Source organism: Limulus polyphemus, unplaced genomic scaffold (assembly GCF_000517525.1).
Source record: "Limulus polyphemus unplaced genomic scaffold, Limulus_polyphemus-2.1.2 Scaffold9456, whole genome shotgun sequence".
NCBI classification, from domain to species: domain Eukaryota; kingdom Metazoa; phylum Arthropoda; class Merostomata; order Xiphosura; family Limulidae; genus Limulus; species Limulus polyphemus.
In genome coordinates this window covers 1-12,783 of record NW_013675066.1, presented here as the reverse complement: position 1 = coordinate 12,783, position 12,783 = coordinate 1, and the positions used below count along the sequence as shown (strand labels likewise).

The 12,783-nt window shown below is 31.2% G+C and overlaps 1 protein-coding gene across 1 annotated transcript in view; it reads left to right on the top strand.

Annotated features, from left to right (window-relative positions):
* LOC106475929 (dual specificity tyrosine-phosphorylation-regulated kinase 1B-like) overlaps nucleotides 1–11,623 on the top strand; it is a 20,267-nt gene extending 8,644 nt beyond the window's left edge. Inside the window, exons 3-8 of the mRNA XM_022379934.1 lie at nucleotides 531–696; nucleotides 3,519–3,805; nucleotides 4,363–4,509; nucleotides 8,050–8,190; nucleotides 8,685–9,015; nucleotides 9,453–11,623. Coding sequence (XP_022235642.1) covers nucleotides 531–696; nucleotides 3,519–3,805; nucleotides 4,363–4,509; nucleotides 8,050–8,190; nucleotides 8,685–9,015; nucleotides 9,453–10,258 — 1,878 coding nt within the window. The 3' untranslated portion in view covers nucleotides 10,259–11,623. The remainder of the gene's footprint in view (nucleotides 1–530; nucleotides 697–3,518; nucleotides 3,806–4,362; nucleotides 4,510–8,049; nucleotides 8,191–8,684; nucleotides 9,016–9,452) is intronic.
* The last annotated feature ends 1,160 nt before the right edge of the window (nucleotides 11,624–12,783 follow it).

The following is a 12,783-nucleotide window of genomic DNA, read 5'->3' as shown; positions in this document are numbered from 1 at the left end:
CACTATATATGATTACTATTAATGATATACTATATATGATTACTATTAATGGTAACACTATATATGATTACTATTAATGGTATACTATATATGATTACTATCATTGGTATACTCAAATTCTTAAAAAGTTTAAAATTCACAAAAAATAACCTTTGTATTCATATTTTAAAATCGTGTTGATAAGCAAAAAATATCAACATTTCATTGCAGTTTTAAACATATTTATTTTACTTATAAGAAAACAATTCTTAGAAAAATGATGCAGTTATTTGACAGATGTAGATATAAATCTATTTGTTTCTATTTTTCTATGAAATATTTTACATGAAGACTAATTTTTGCTTATCAATTATGAAGAAACAAGGTATGAATAATTCATAGCGGTGTTCTAATTTTGGTGAGTTTGTGTTTGTTTGATTGAATATTGAGAAATCTTGAATTATTACAACAAAACTTAAAACATTATATAGAGTGTTTTTCCTTGAAAGGACAGCTTCTATTTGCAATCTGTATCTTTATTATAAATTCAGGTGGTTAAGGCCTATGACCTTGAAGATGAATGTCAAGTTGCCATAAAAATTATTAAGAACAAAAAACCTTTCCTGAATCAAGCTCAGATTGAGGTCAAACTCCTGGAGACAATGAACAACTATGAAGGAAAGGGAACTTACTGTCAGATGGGAAAAGATAAAATAAGTAATTTCAAAAACACTTTTTCAAAATAATTTTGCTTCCAATCAGTACCCGTGTAGAAATCTTAATATAGAATAATTTTTTGGAATGTGTATTTTGAAATATTTCTTTACTCTAAAAGTATAGGTATAGACTTCTAGATACTTAGGATGCCACCAGAGTTTTAAACCAGTATATTACTGCATAGTTAGTAAATGTATTGTGTTTTTTAGAATTTCGCACAAAGCTACGTGTGGCTACTTGCACGTATCCATCCTTAATTTTCGTTGATAGACTAGAGGGAAGGCAGCTAGTTGACATCATCACCTTCTAACCCATGGGCTCTTTGTGTTTGATTAAAAAAGTAGATATGACTGTCACACTTATAGCACACCTTAGGTCGTAACATATAGCATTATTTTTTTTATTTTTTTTTTGTTTATAGCAATGGATCACAAACCATGAATTCTCTGACTTACAATTCAGGCATTCACTCACTAGGTCATGTCTGATTCTGTAATATACAAATTTGACAAAGCAAGTTCAGTACCAAAATGTTAACAGAAAATGAGTCTATCCCCTTGATACTGTTGTTCCTCATGTTATTTCCATAGTTCTATTAAACGTGAAAGGTGGATATGTTAAAGTATTTCCTTTGCTTACCTACTAATTGATTTTGGATCTTCTCTGTCACTCCTGCAAGAATTCAAGTTGATATATATATATATTTACATATTCTGTACAAAATAATGACCATTTACAGTTCTCTTGCTAATATGAGTTCTAAAAAGAATATATATATATATCTCATAATTAAATAGAGGAGTAGTGACTTGTATTGCATAGAATATTGTAATATAGTGCTCTGTTTTAAATTATCTAATATATGCAAGTGGAGGTCTTATGTAGCGTAATGGACGAGTCCATCATATCTGTTGATGGCATTGTTTTATTATAAGAAATCATACTTGTTGCATGCTGTTATGTTTGTTGTGTGGAAATTACCCTGTAAATGGTATTGAATGTTCTTACTGTTTTTCAAAGTTTATTGTTTTAAAAATATCTCAGTGCTGTTTTGGGGTTTTCAAAATTATTTCCAAAAAGATACAACTATACCTTAACCTATGTTAATAAAATTGTTTTTGTTGGAGGGTTCTGAATTTGTTTATTAGTTAAATATTTTTTTAAATGTAGATTTGGGTCAGAGTGCTTATTAATTCAATATATAATATTCAATTTCATGCAAAGTTAGTTTTGACAGTACTCATAAGATGGCACTACATAAAGTAAACATGTACTGAATGTTGCAGAAAATGCTTTGTAGTAGTCAATATAACAGTAGAATCGGATTTAGCAGATTTATTTGCAAACAATAGCGTATCTTAAATATGCAGTCTTCACTAAAGATTTGAAAATGTTGAGTATGTATTTATACATAGGTTATTCACACTGGTGGGAGCAACTGGTCACTTTAATGGCAATTTGATGTTTTAAAAATGCAAACTTACTAATCAACATGAATTATGAAATTGAAAAAAAAAAACAGTGAGACAATTATTGTTTGTAATAGCAGTAGTGTGTTTGTAACTATTCTATACAAGAGTTTTTATTTTAATGAGCCCTTTGAAAATTTAAACACAATTTTTGTTAAGTTCATGTGTTTAACTGTATGATGTAATAATTGATAATGACAGTTTTAAGTAAGGTTTTTTGGATTTTTTCTCTGTGATACAGTAAGTAGAAATCATATTAATATCATTACAAATACTGTTATAAACAAGATGATTTATTTAAGCCACCAAATGTTGTAAATTTATTATCCTGTTTTTTAGGCTTAACAAAGAAGTGAAACATGATTGAAGTTTGGTTATTAGGGTGCTAGATTCGTAATTTATGGGTTTAGTGATCGAAACCTATCACCAAACATGCTCACCTCTTCAGCTATAGTGGTGTTATGTGATGTTTAATCTCACTATTCCTTCTTAAAGAGTAGCCCAAGAGTTGGTGGTACGTAATGTTGGTTAACAGGCTTACTGCTGATCTGTCACTTGAAAACTAGGAACATCCAGTGTAGATAGACCTTGAGTAGCTGTGCGAGAAATCAAACATACAATACATATTATTTCTTATCATTTTTTTTAATGTTCTGTGGTAAAAAATGAGCAAATAACAAACACAAAATTTTCTGGTTAACGTAAATACAAACCTAAAAACTTAAATCACGTTCACCTTAGAATTTGTATTGTCTAAAAAAATTTCCATAAAATTATTTTGACTTTTACCTGCCCCACAGTGGCACAGCTGTATGTCTCTGGACTTACAATGCTCGAAACATGGTTTCAATACCCATGGTGTGCAGAGCACAGATAGCCCATTATGTAGCTTTGTGCTTAACTTTATTTGAATATAATATATTTTGTAATGCTGCCTCTAATATTGCAAAATTTTCATTGTTTCATACAAAGCAATTCTGTTGGTTTTTGGTGGTAAACTTGTATTTATTTATTTTACTATGTTATAAATGAATAAATCTGTATTTTATACATAAATATGCATATAATAAATAATTAGTAGTTTTTCCCAGTTATGTACTTTAAACATATCATAAAATTTAATATTTTTAGAAGGCCAGAGCCTCACAGTGGCTGAGTGGTAAGTCTGAAGGCCAGAGTCTCACAGTGGCTGAGTGGTAAGTCTCAAGGCTTATAAAGCAAAAAATTGGTTTCAATATCTGCTGTCGGCAGAATAGCCAATTGTGTAATATTGAGCTTAACAACAAACTAGAAAGCAAGTTTTATTTTCAATAATTTATATGACTGTTTTATATCTTTTTTTTTTCACACCAGTAAAACTCAAAGATAATTTCATTTGGAGAAATCATCTGTGTCTGGTTTTTCCACTTCTCTCCTACAACTTGTATGATCTCTTGAGAAACACAAATTTCCATGGAGTGTCTCTAAACCTCACCCGCAAGTTTGCTCAGCAGTTGTGCACAGCTCTAGTGTTTCTTTCCAATGTTGACCTTAACATCATTCACTGTGACTTGAAGCCTGAAAACATCCTATTGTGTAATCCAAAACATAGTGCCATCAAGATAATTGATTTTGGCAGCTCATGTCAACTGGGACAGAGAGTAAGAAAAGACATTTTTGGATTTCAAAAAAGATTATGTATTAAAATAAGACACTACATAAATTTTATGAATATATATAATAACTATTTCTCCTATTAATATTATTTTAGCTTAATCCCCAAATTACTGATTACTTGAGATATTATTCATACCAGTGGGGTCTGCATATTATATCCTATTGAGTAATTGTGTGTTTTTGCTTACTATGATACTCAGTTTATGGAACTGTCCGAGAAATTGAGTGAAATTAATCGTTTTCTGTGTACATAGGGAATGTCTGGAGTAATTAGTGAGATAAACTGTTATGTTGATGGTATTTTTGTGTGACTCGTATCTTATATAGATATCCAAGAAAGTGTGTTAAAGTATCTGACACTATCCTCATGGACTTTATCAGTAATTTTAGGGTTAATACAAATATTTTCTATACATGCTGAATTCAGAAAAGGCAATAAAAAAATGTTTTACCAATGAAATCAAATAATATTTTTTCATTGCATATCTTCCTGTTTATTCTTCTTGTGTTCATTAATGATGTTTGTGCATCTTTTCTTTAGATATATCAGTACATCCAAAGTAGATTTTATCGTTCACCGGAGGTTCTTCTTGGCATACCATATGATATGGCTATTGACATGTGGAGCCTGGGCTGCATCTTAGTAGAACTACATACAGGAGAACCCTTATTTAGTGGATCTAATGAGGTTAGTTTATAATATCAATGGAGTATGAGCTGCATCTTAGTAGAACTACATACAGGAGAACCCTTATTTAGTGGATCTAATGAGGTTAGTTTATAATATCAATGGAGTATGAGCTGCATCTTAGTAGAACTACATACAGGAGAACCCTTATTTAGTGGATCTAATGAGGTTAGTTTATAATATCAATGGAGTATGAGCTGCATCTTAGTAGAACTTACATACAGGAGAACCCTTGTTTAATGGAGCTAATGAGGTTAGTGTACAATAGTAAGTGGAGTATGGACTGTATCATATTAGAACTACATACAGGAGAACTCTTGTTTAATGGAGCTAATGAGGTTAATGTACACTATTAGTGGAGTGTGGGTTACATCTTGGTAGAACTCCATAAAAGAGAAATCTTGTTTGGTGGAGTTAATGAGGTTATTGTGTAATATTAGTGGAGTATAGATTGCATCTTAGTAGAACTACGCACAGGAGAACCCTTGTTATCGAGCAGAAAATGTTTTAATCCAATCAAAATATAAATTAATAAAATTTGGCTGTTCTTTTGAGGAGTACTGCAATTTTTATTTTTACATCAAAAAATAATTAATTTGCCAAATTGAAATATATTAGCCATAATTCATATATAGTAAACAAAAATATTCATAAAAATTTGTGTTAACACCAATAAGAAGGAGCTTCTTATTACACCAGTTTCCAATTAATAAGGGTATTTTTACTTAAATAAAGCAATGATTATTAGGTATTTGTCGCAGGATAAAGTAATAAAATATGTGTTTGAAATTACGTACTCAATATTTATAGGTAATTACTTCACAATTATAATATAATTAATATAATACAGTGTAAGTGTGAGTTTGTTAATGTCATTTTTACCCTAAAAAAACAGAAAATAATTAATACTTTTGAGGAAAATCCTGGAAACATGTGGAGAAAATAAAGGAAATATAATAAATTATCTACTTGAATTCATTGGAAATTAATCAGGACCATAATAAAAAGTATCAGCAGAAATTAGAATCATTATCCTTTTTAAATTTTTAATTGAATTTAAATGAAAAACATGTCTGTTTACACGTGCAGTAATGTCTTGGTGACACGATCACCATTATGGGTTAATGGAAGGTACACATTATTCTGTTTGCCACCTTAAGTGATAAGTGATACAAATACAAAAAGGAAAACTGGAAACTTGATATAGGCTTATGATCAAAACGGTAATGTATTCAATGTTTTTGTTTGAGCAGAGAAGGTTTTCATTGTGCAATTTTATTAAAAATACCACAGAAAGTTTCTTTTATTCTACAGTATGTCTGCAGATTCACAAGACTCGAAACTGGATTTAGATACCCATGGTGGGCAGAGCACAGATAGCCCATTGTGTAGCCTTGTGCTTAAGTTCAAACAAACAAATTGTTTTACAATGTTTTCTTTATGGAAGTTATAGCACAAATCACTTTAAAAAATAAATCATCACTGTATGGCAAGCTCTTGAGATTTGTAATTTTCTGGATGTGAACCTTAATGTCTTATAGTATTGATATGTTGTCCTTATATTATATTTCCCGATAGATTTCTTAGTTTTTTTTTAAAAGCCATATATGTGCAAGTGGACCATGCTCTTTGGTTGATGCTGAGCATGGATGTAGTTTAGACTGGATGGGCAAGACCAAGACTGAGTCTGTCAAGACCATGATCAAGATTGAGATTAATATATTTTTTATGCAACCAAAAATTGAAAAAGAAAACTTATCATTATTGTTGTAGCTTTTGTTTTTATTCAGAAATGTTATTTAGATTATAAAGTTCATTACATAAAAACTATATTGATCTCGATCTTGGTTTTGGTCTTGCTCACCTGGTCTTGACCACATCTCTGAGAAGAAGTTACATATTCTAGAGTTGTACAATGAATGACGTAGATGATATGTGTCGAACTGTAAGAAATGGGATGTTAAATATCATGAATGACTCTACCAATCGTCTAGACTTGATGAGTTCGGATCCCTGTCACACCAAACGTGCTTGCTCGTTCAGCCATGGAGACATTATAATGTGACAGTCAATCCCACTATTCATTGATAAAAGAGTAGCCCAAAAGTTGGTGGTGAGTGATGATGACTAGCTGCCTTCCCTCTAGTCTTACACTGCTAAATTAGGGATGCCTAGCACAGATAGCCCTCGTGTAGCTATGCGGGAAATTTAAAAAATAACAAAAAAACTACACTTGATGGTTGTTATAAAATTCATTTCAAATTAATGACATAATTTCCAAACATTGTGTGTAATAATTCGTTGATAAAAGAGTAGCCCAAGAGTTGGCCGTGGGTGGTGATGACTAGCTGCCTTCCCTCTGGTCTTACACTGCTAAATTAGGGACAGCTAGTGCAGATAGCCCTCATGTAGCTATGCACGAAATTTATAAAAAAAACAAAAACAAATTAGACTTGATGGTTGTTATAAAATTCATTTCAAATTAATTTCAAATGACATAATTTCCAAACATTGTGTGTAATAAAACAGAAGATGAACAGAACTCGCATCTAGTTGTAATTATTAATTAGCTATTTTTCATGTAGAATGTTTTTGTAAGTAATATACAAGGCTAGGAAGTTTTTACGATTGCTTTTATTTTCAAAACATAACATTAAGGCTGCTTAATCAACTCTTGCTGAAAAAGTAAAAAAAAAATTACATTTCTTAACAAAATGGCTAAATAAAAATAAATAATTCTTAAATTATTTAACTGACAGTTAATCTTCATGACTAAGTTGTGTGGAAAATCTAAGCTTTCAGATTTATATATTTATCCAAAGTAGGCTTAGATATTGAAATAATTATCTTGTTAAATATCTTCCTTCTTTATGTTATGCCAAGCTTAAGTTCTTTACTATATAATCTCAGCTCTTATTTTTATATTTAATCATCAATCTTATTCAGAGTTTCTTTGAGCAATATAACAAGGTTTATTATTGTTACTTATCTGCTTGTTTATTTGTTTCCGGTAGAAATTCTTTCAGAGGATCTTCAGCAATACAAGTCTTTTCTTGATTAAACCAGTTTATTCTTCCTTGATACAATCTTTTAGTACACAGTAGTTCCACAATCAGTATATTTCTCATCACTTTAAACTTAACAACTTCTATAATACACGCTATAAATCACAGAGGTTCACAAACTCGATAACTTCACTCTTGATGAGTGCAAAACACACTTTTGACTCACTAGCTCAAAACTAACAGAATTATAAACTACATGGAACTCAAAGTAACTACTTCTGTCTCTTCATTCATTCATATATCCCCCCTGGCGTCCTCTGCCATGCTTATATACTAACCAAGAGGGCATCTCGAGCACACTCAGACTTCCCTGATCATTCAAGAAACTCATCAGCGTCATGTGACTTCTGCTGTCATAACATTATGTCTTCATTCAAAACTATCTTTTGAACTATTATTTCCAGTTTTTTGAATTTTTTATAACAAATTTATATACTTTAAGAAAAAAATTATTTGAAAGTTTGTTATTTTGTAGATGGATCAGATGAACAAGATTGTTGAAGTACTTGGAATACCTCCTAGGCACATGCTTGATCAAGCCCACAAAGCTCGTAAATATTTTGACAAATTAACAGATGGGACATACATCCTAAAGAAACCACGAGAACTGAAAAATGTAAGACCTTGATGTAATGCATAATTAGTTTGTGTGTGTTTTGTTCATGTCCAGGAGAATTTGCTGTAAATTAGTGTTTTTCCATCTTTTACATAGTTAGTTATCTTGGGAAAGTAAATTGAGAGTTTAAAAAATTAAATACTAATACTTAACAATATACAGAATATCAATCTAAGAACAATTTTAAGAAACCATCATTAAAACCTTTGATTATGTTTCAGCTCTGTTATGAGTCATTTACGAGGTGAAGTCATGTTAAGATTCTGAAGGATGAGAAGGTCTGCTCATAAAGTATACTAATAAGTATTCAGCATAGAATCTAAACTTCCTCTCAAGACTAAAACAAGACAGGCAAAGTCTAAATTTTGTATACAAAATTCTAAACCAACCATTAATAAAATATTTAATACTTCTGTTGTCTTCCATACTTGTGTTTTGAGTTTATTACTAATCAATAAAGTGTACCACATTACATCAAGTCTCTTTTTGAAAAGTATCATAAACCAGGTACTAGAAGACTTCATGATATCTTGGGATGTGATACTGGTGGACCTGGAAGTCGAAGGCTCAGTGAACCTGGTCATACAGTTGCTGACTATTTAAAGTTCAAAGACCTAGTCTCCCAGATGTTGGATTTTGATCCAAAGAAACGTATCACTCCATATCACTGCCTCCAACATAGTTTTTTCAAAAGAACCAGAGATGAAAGCACCAACACATCTCCTGGCAAGATTTCATGTGTTGTTGTGGACCAAGTTATTGGAAATAGCCCAGGGTTTGGTTCTGTTGGGAAAGGAGTAATAGGCTCAACTTCTGAAAGTTCTGGTAGGTTCTCTTTCTTGTTTTTTCTACTTCTGTCATAGTGTGCTTTGAATATGTTTAACACATACAAACAATATCATAAATGTCGTATAGCATATCTTCTAACTGCAGAGTTAGAGGTTAAATGTCATTTAGAATTGAATTATAAAGTAAAACAGAGGTATTGAAACTTTGTTAGGGTAATATGTATCAAATTTATTCATTACTCAAATATAAACATATAATATTGATTATATTATTAAAAATCAAATAGCAAGAACTTATACCACTATTGAACAAAACAATATATATATATATATATATATATTATTATTCCTTAACTGTTATTCTCAGAATTTATCTTTTTCACATTAAAAACTAAAATATTCTCTACAGTTTTGTTTTATTGTTTGTTCTGTAAGTTAGATTTACAATAATAAGTGGGTTTTTGGGTATTTCAGGCTCTGCTGCTCATCCATGTGGCCGATTAGGCTTGGTTCAAACTCATCAGCACAGATACACTCAAACTTCAGAGTCATATTCTAGGATACAGTTTAGTAATAGTACTTCCATAGGCCCTGCTATAGATTCTTTGAGTCCAATCAATACAGGATTACCAAAGAGCCATTTGTGGGTCTCCTCATCTGGACTTGTTGGAAATCCTTCAGTGACAGCAACTTCAGGAGTGATAGGAGGGTCAGCTTCCATAAGTGAACACCTTTACTTCAATACACCTTCAAATGGCCACATTCTTTATAATGTTCATGGACCTAGTCACAGATTTCGAGGGCATCATCATAGCGGTTCCCATCAGTCACAGGGGCAGGGTAATATAAGTTCATTTTCCCATGTAGTTGTGGGACTAGACTCTGCCCAATCCTATCACTCTCAAGCTGGCCTAAACACTTCTTCCACTAGAGGGAATCATGTGTCATCATCTGCTGTGTCTTCCAATTTCATGGACTTCAATATTTACACTCAGTTAATGCCATCATCATTAGAGTGTACTCAAACTGGTTCAATGAATATGCAGCTTGGAAGCCACCAGCCCCTGTCAGTTTCTGGGGCTATATACAGAGAACAAATGGTGACCCCACCAGATTTCCAGTCTACAAATTTAACATTCTGTTGTGTTTCTCCATCTTTGGTAACTTCAGCAAAACCAGCAAGCTCATCATCAACTGAGAATCTGAGACAAAGCTCAGGAAGTGAAGAGTCTTCAATGGCGGGTATATGTGTAGAACAATCATCTGTCCCAAGTCACTGACAACTAGTTGTTTTTAGTAATATTTCAAAAAATGAAAACAAAAAATTGAGTTGCTGCAACTTAAGTAATTTTGATGAGATGCAGAATCATGACTCATATGTGTAGATCAAATAAAGAATATTACTTAAAATGTCAATATAAACAAAATGAAATACTTTTTCTGCATATATTTAATAATAATTGACTTTGGCCCACAGAAAGTGTACTCTGAAATTGGTTTTCAAGAGAATAACCTATTTTATTGAATCAGATTATGATTATCAAATGACTTATCAGTTTCAGTCACTAGCACTTCGGTTGGGGTTGAGCCAACTCATGATGGCGACAGTAGTAGACTTTGTTGGACCTGGTTCTCTCATGGCTGATTCTTTGTTCCCGACATATTAGTGAAAATATCGGTCACTGAGCTGCTTATACCAGTACTAAATGTAAATATATGATGCTATTTATTGTTTCTGGTGTGGGAAAAAGCTGCTACTTAAGCACCAGCTGAGCAAGGCAGGGAACTTAACACTGATTTACTTAGTTTACCATTTTCAGCAAACAGAAGTGTAAATACTCTTTCACCAGAATCATGTAGTTAACTTTCAGTGTAAACTCTGTGTATGAGATGAATAGTCCTTTCCTCTTCATGATTTAAGATGTACATACATATATATATATATATATATTTGTTGACACAAAACATTGTTAATCAGTCTTATCCGACTATGCATTGTAAATGTTATTTTGGAGATTTTAACTCCACATTTGCATAGCCTAATTTAGCAAAACTGGTCAAATTTAAGTTCCATCAGAAAATCCAGTTGTTTAATGTATCATTCCACATCATCATATTATCACTATTTGCTAAAATCTTTCATGATATTGATCAGATGAGTGTAACTACCAATGACAGTTCTTATTGGTGAAAGTATTGTCCACTTCATACCTAATAACACTATATTCAACTCTCATCATCAAAAAGTATTGTTATTTCTTTTCAGCAGATATCTTGTATGCTTTTATTCTTTTAAGATATATTTGTTATTATTATTTCAAATTGTACTTTTAGTTTTCTACATAGGGTCACATTTGTCAAAATTCAGTTAAAAAGAAAGAAAATAAGCCAATGTTTTTGTTTCACCATTGTGCCAATATTTAGAGTGCAACCATTTAGAAATGACAAAGTAACTTAGTTCCTAAATTGATCCCTCTTGTTGAGGCTTTTTATGTCAAAAAGTTCTATTTTATTTGATACAGTTTTAGCAATTTAGTTTCTTTTGATTTTGATGAATAAGCTGATTGTTATTTTTAAATCTGTGAATGTTTGTGGCCTCTATTTCACACATACAGATGTATTCATTGTTAAGTAAATACCTTGTCCAAAACCATGGCTTGTACTTTCTTTTTTCTACAATTCCTGAAATACAATATTTTGGAATAATGACATTTTGTCTAATAACTAAAACAAATTCGAAGTAAATTTTAATACATAGGTATTGTTCCTAGATTTAACCCATTTTTATGTAAAGTTATGAAACCTGTCACTGAATTTCATATCAATTTCACCATACGTAACTAGATATGTACGGTAAGTTTGTCAATATGGTCTGATTAGTCGAAATTTTAATAACAGTGTGAAATAAGTATTTGGAATTTTGAAGGAAGGATATCCATTTTGAAAGTCTTACATCAAGAGCATCTTTCTATTGACATTTGAAGAAAAACGGATTTTTAAAAATTTTTGGAAAAAACATAGGCTATGTCTTTGGTTTTTTCTGTGAAAATATGAATTTTTTGAAACATGGAAAAAGTGCTTTTTTCAGCCAAAACGAATAAAAAAATATAGGATAATGCTTATTTCGTAGTAAATCTCAAAATTGGGACACTATAGCATCAACAAAAAATTATATGTCCCGTGAAATACTCAAAGAAATAGAACTTTCGCTACCCATTGTAAAAATAATCCAAAACGTGGAGTTTATTTTGTAAGAAAATGTCATTGCCTTTTAGATGTTGAGATTTTGGATGAATAACCTTATTTCTAAAGCTCATCTTTTGTTTACTATATCTGAAGACAAACAAACATAAAAATAGAAGCTACTCGAAATTTTGATAACAGATTATGGAATAAGAATTGGGAATTTTGATAAAAGGGTATCCATTTTGAAAGTCTTACATCAAGGGCATATTTGTATTGAAATTTGAAGAAAACGAATTTTTAAAAGTATTCATATTTTAATACAAAGATGCCTTTGATGTAAGACTTTCAAAATAGAGATCCTTTTATCAAAATTCTCACTAGTTATTTCACAATCTCTTATCAAAATTTCGGTTAGTGTCGATTTTTACTGTTGTTGTTTTTTTTTGTCTTCAATTATATTATAAACAAAGAAGAGCTTTCAGAATAATATCATTCAAACAATATTCCAACATATAAAAGGCCATGACGTCTTCTTATCAAATACACTCATCCTTTTGATTTGCTTTTACTCTGGGTTAGTGAAAGTTCAATTTTTTTTAGCTTTTATAGTGACATAATG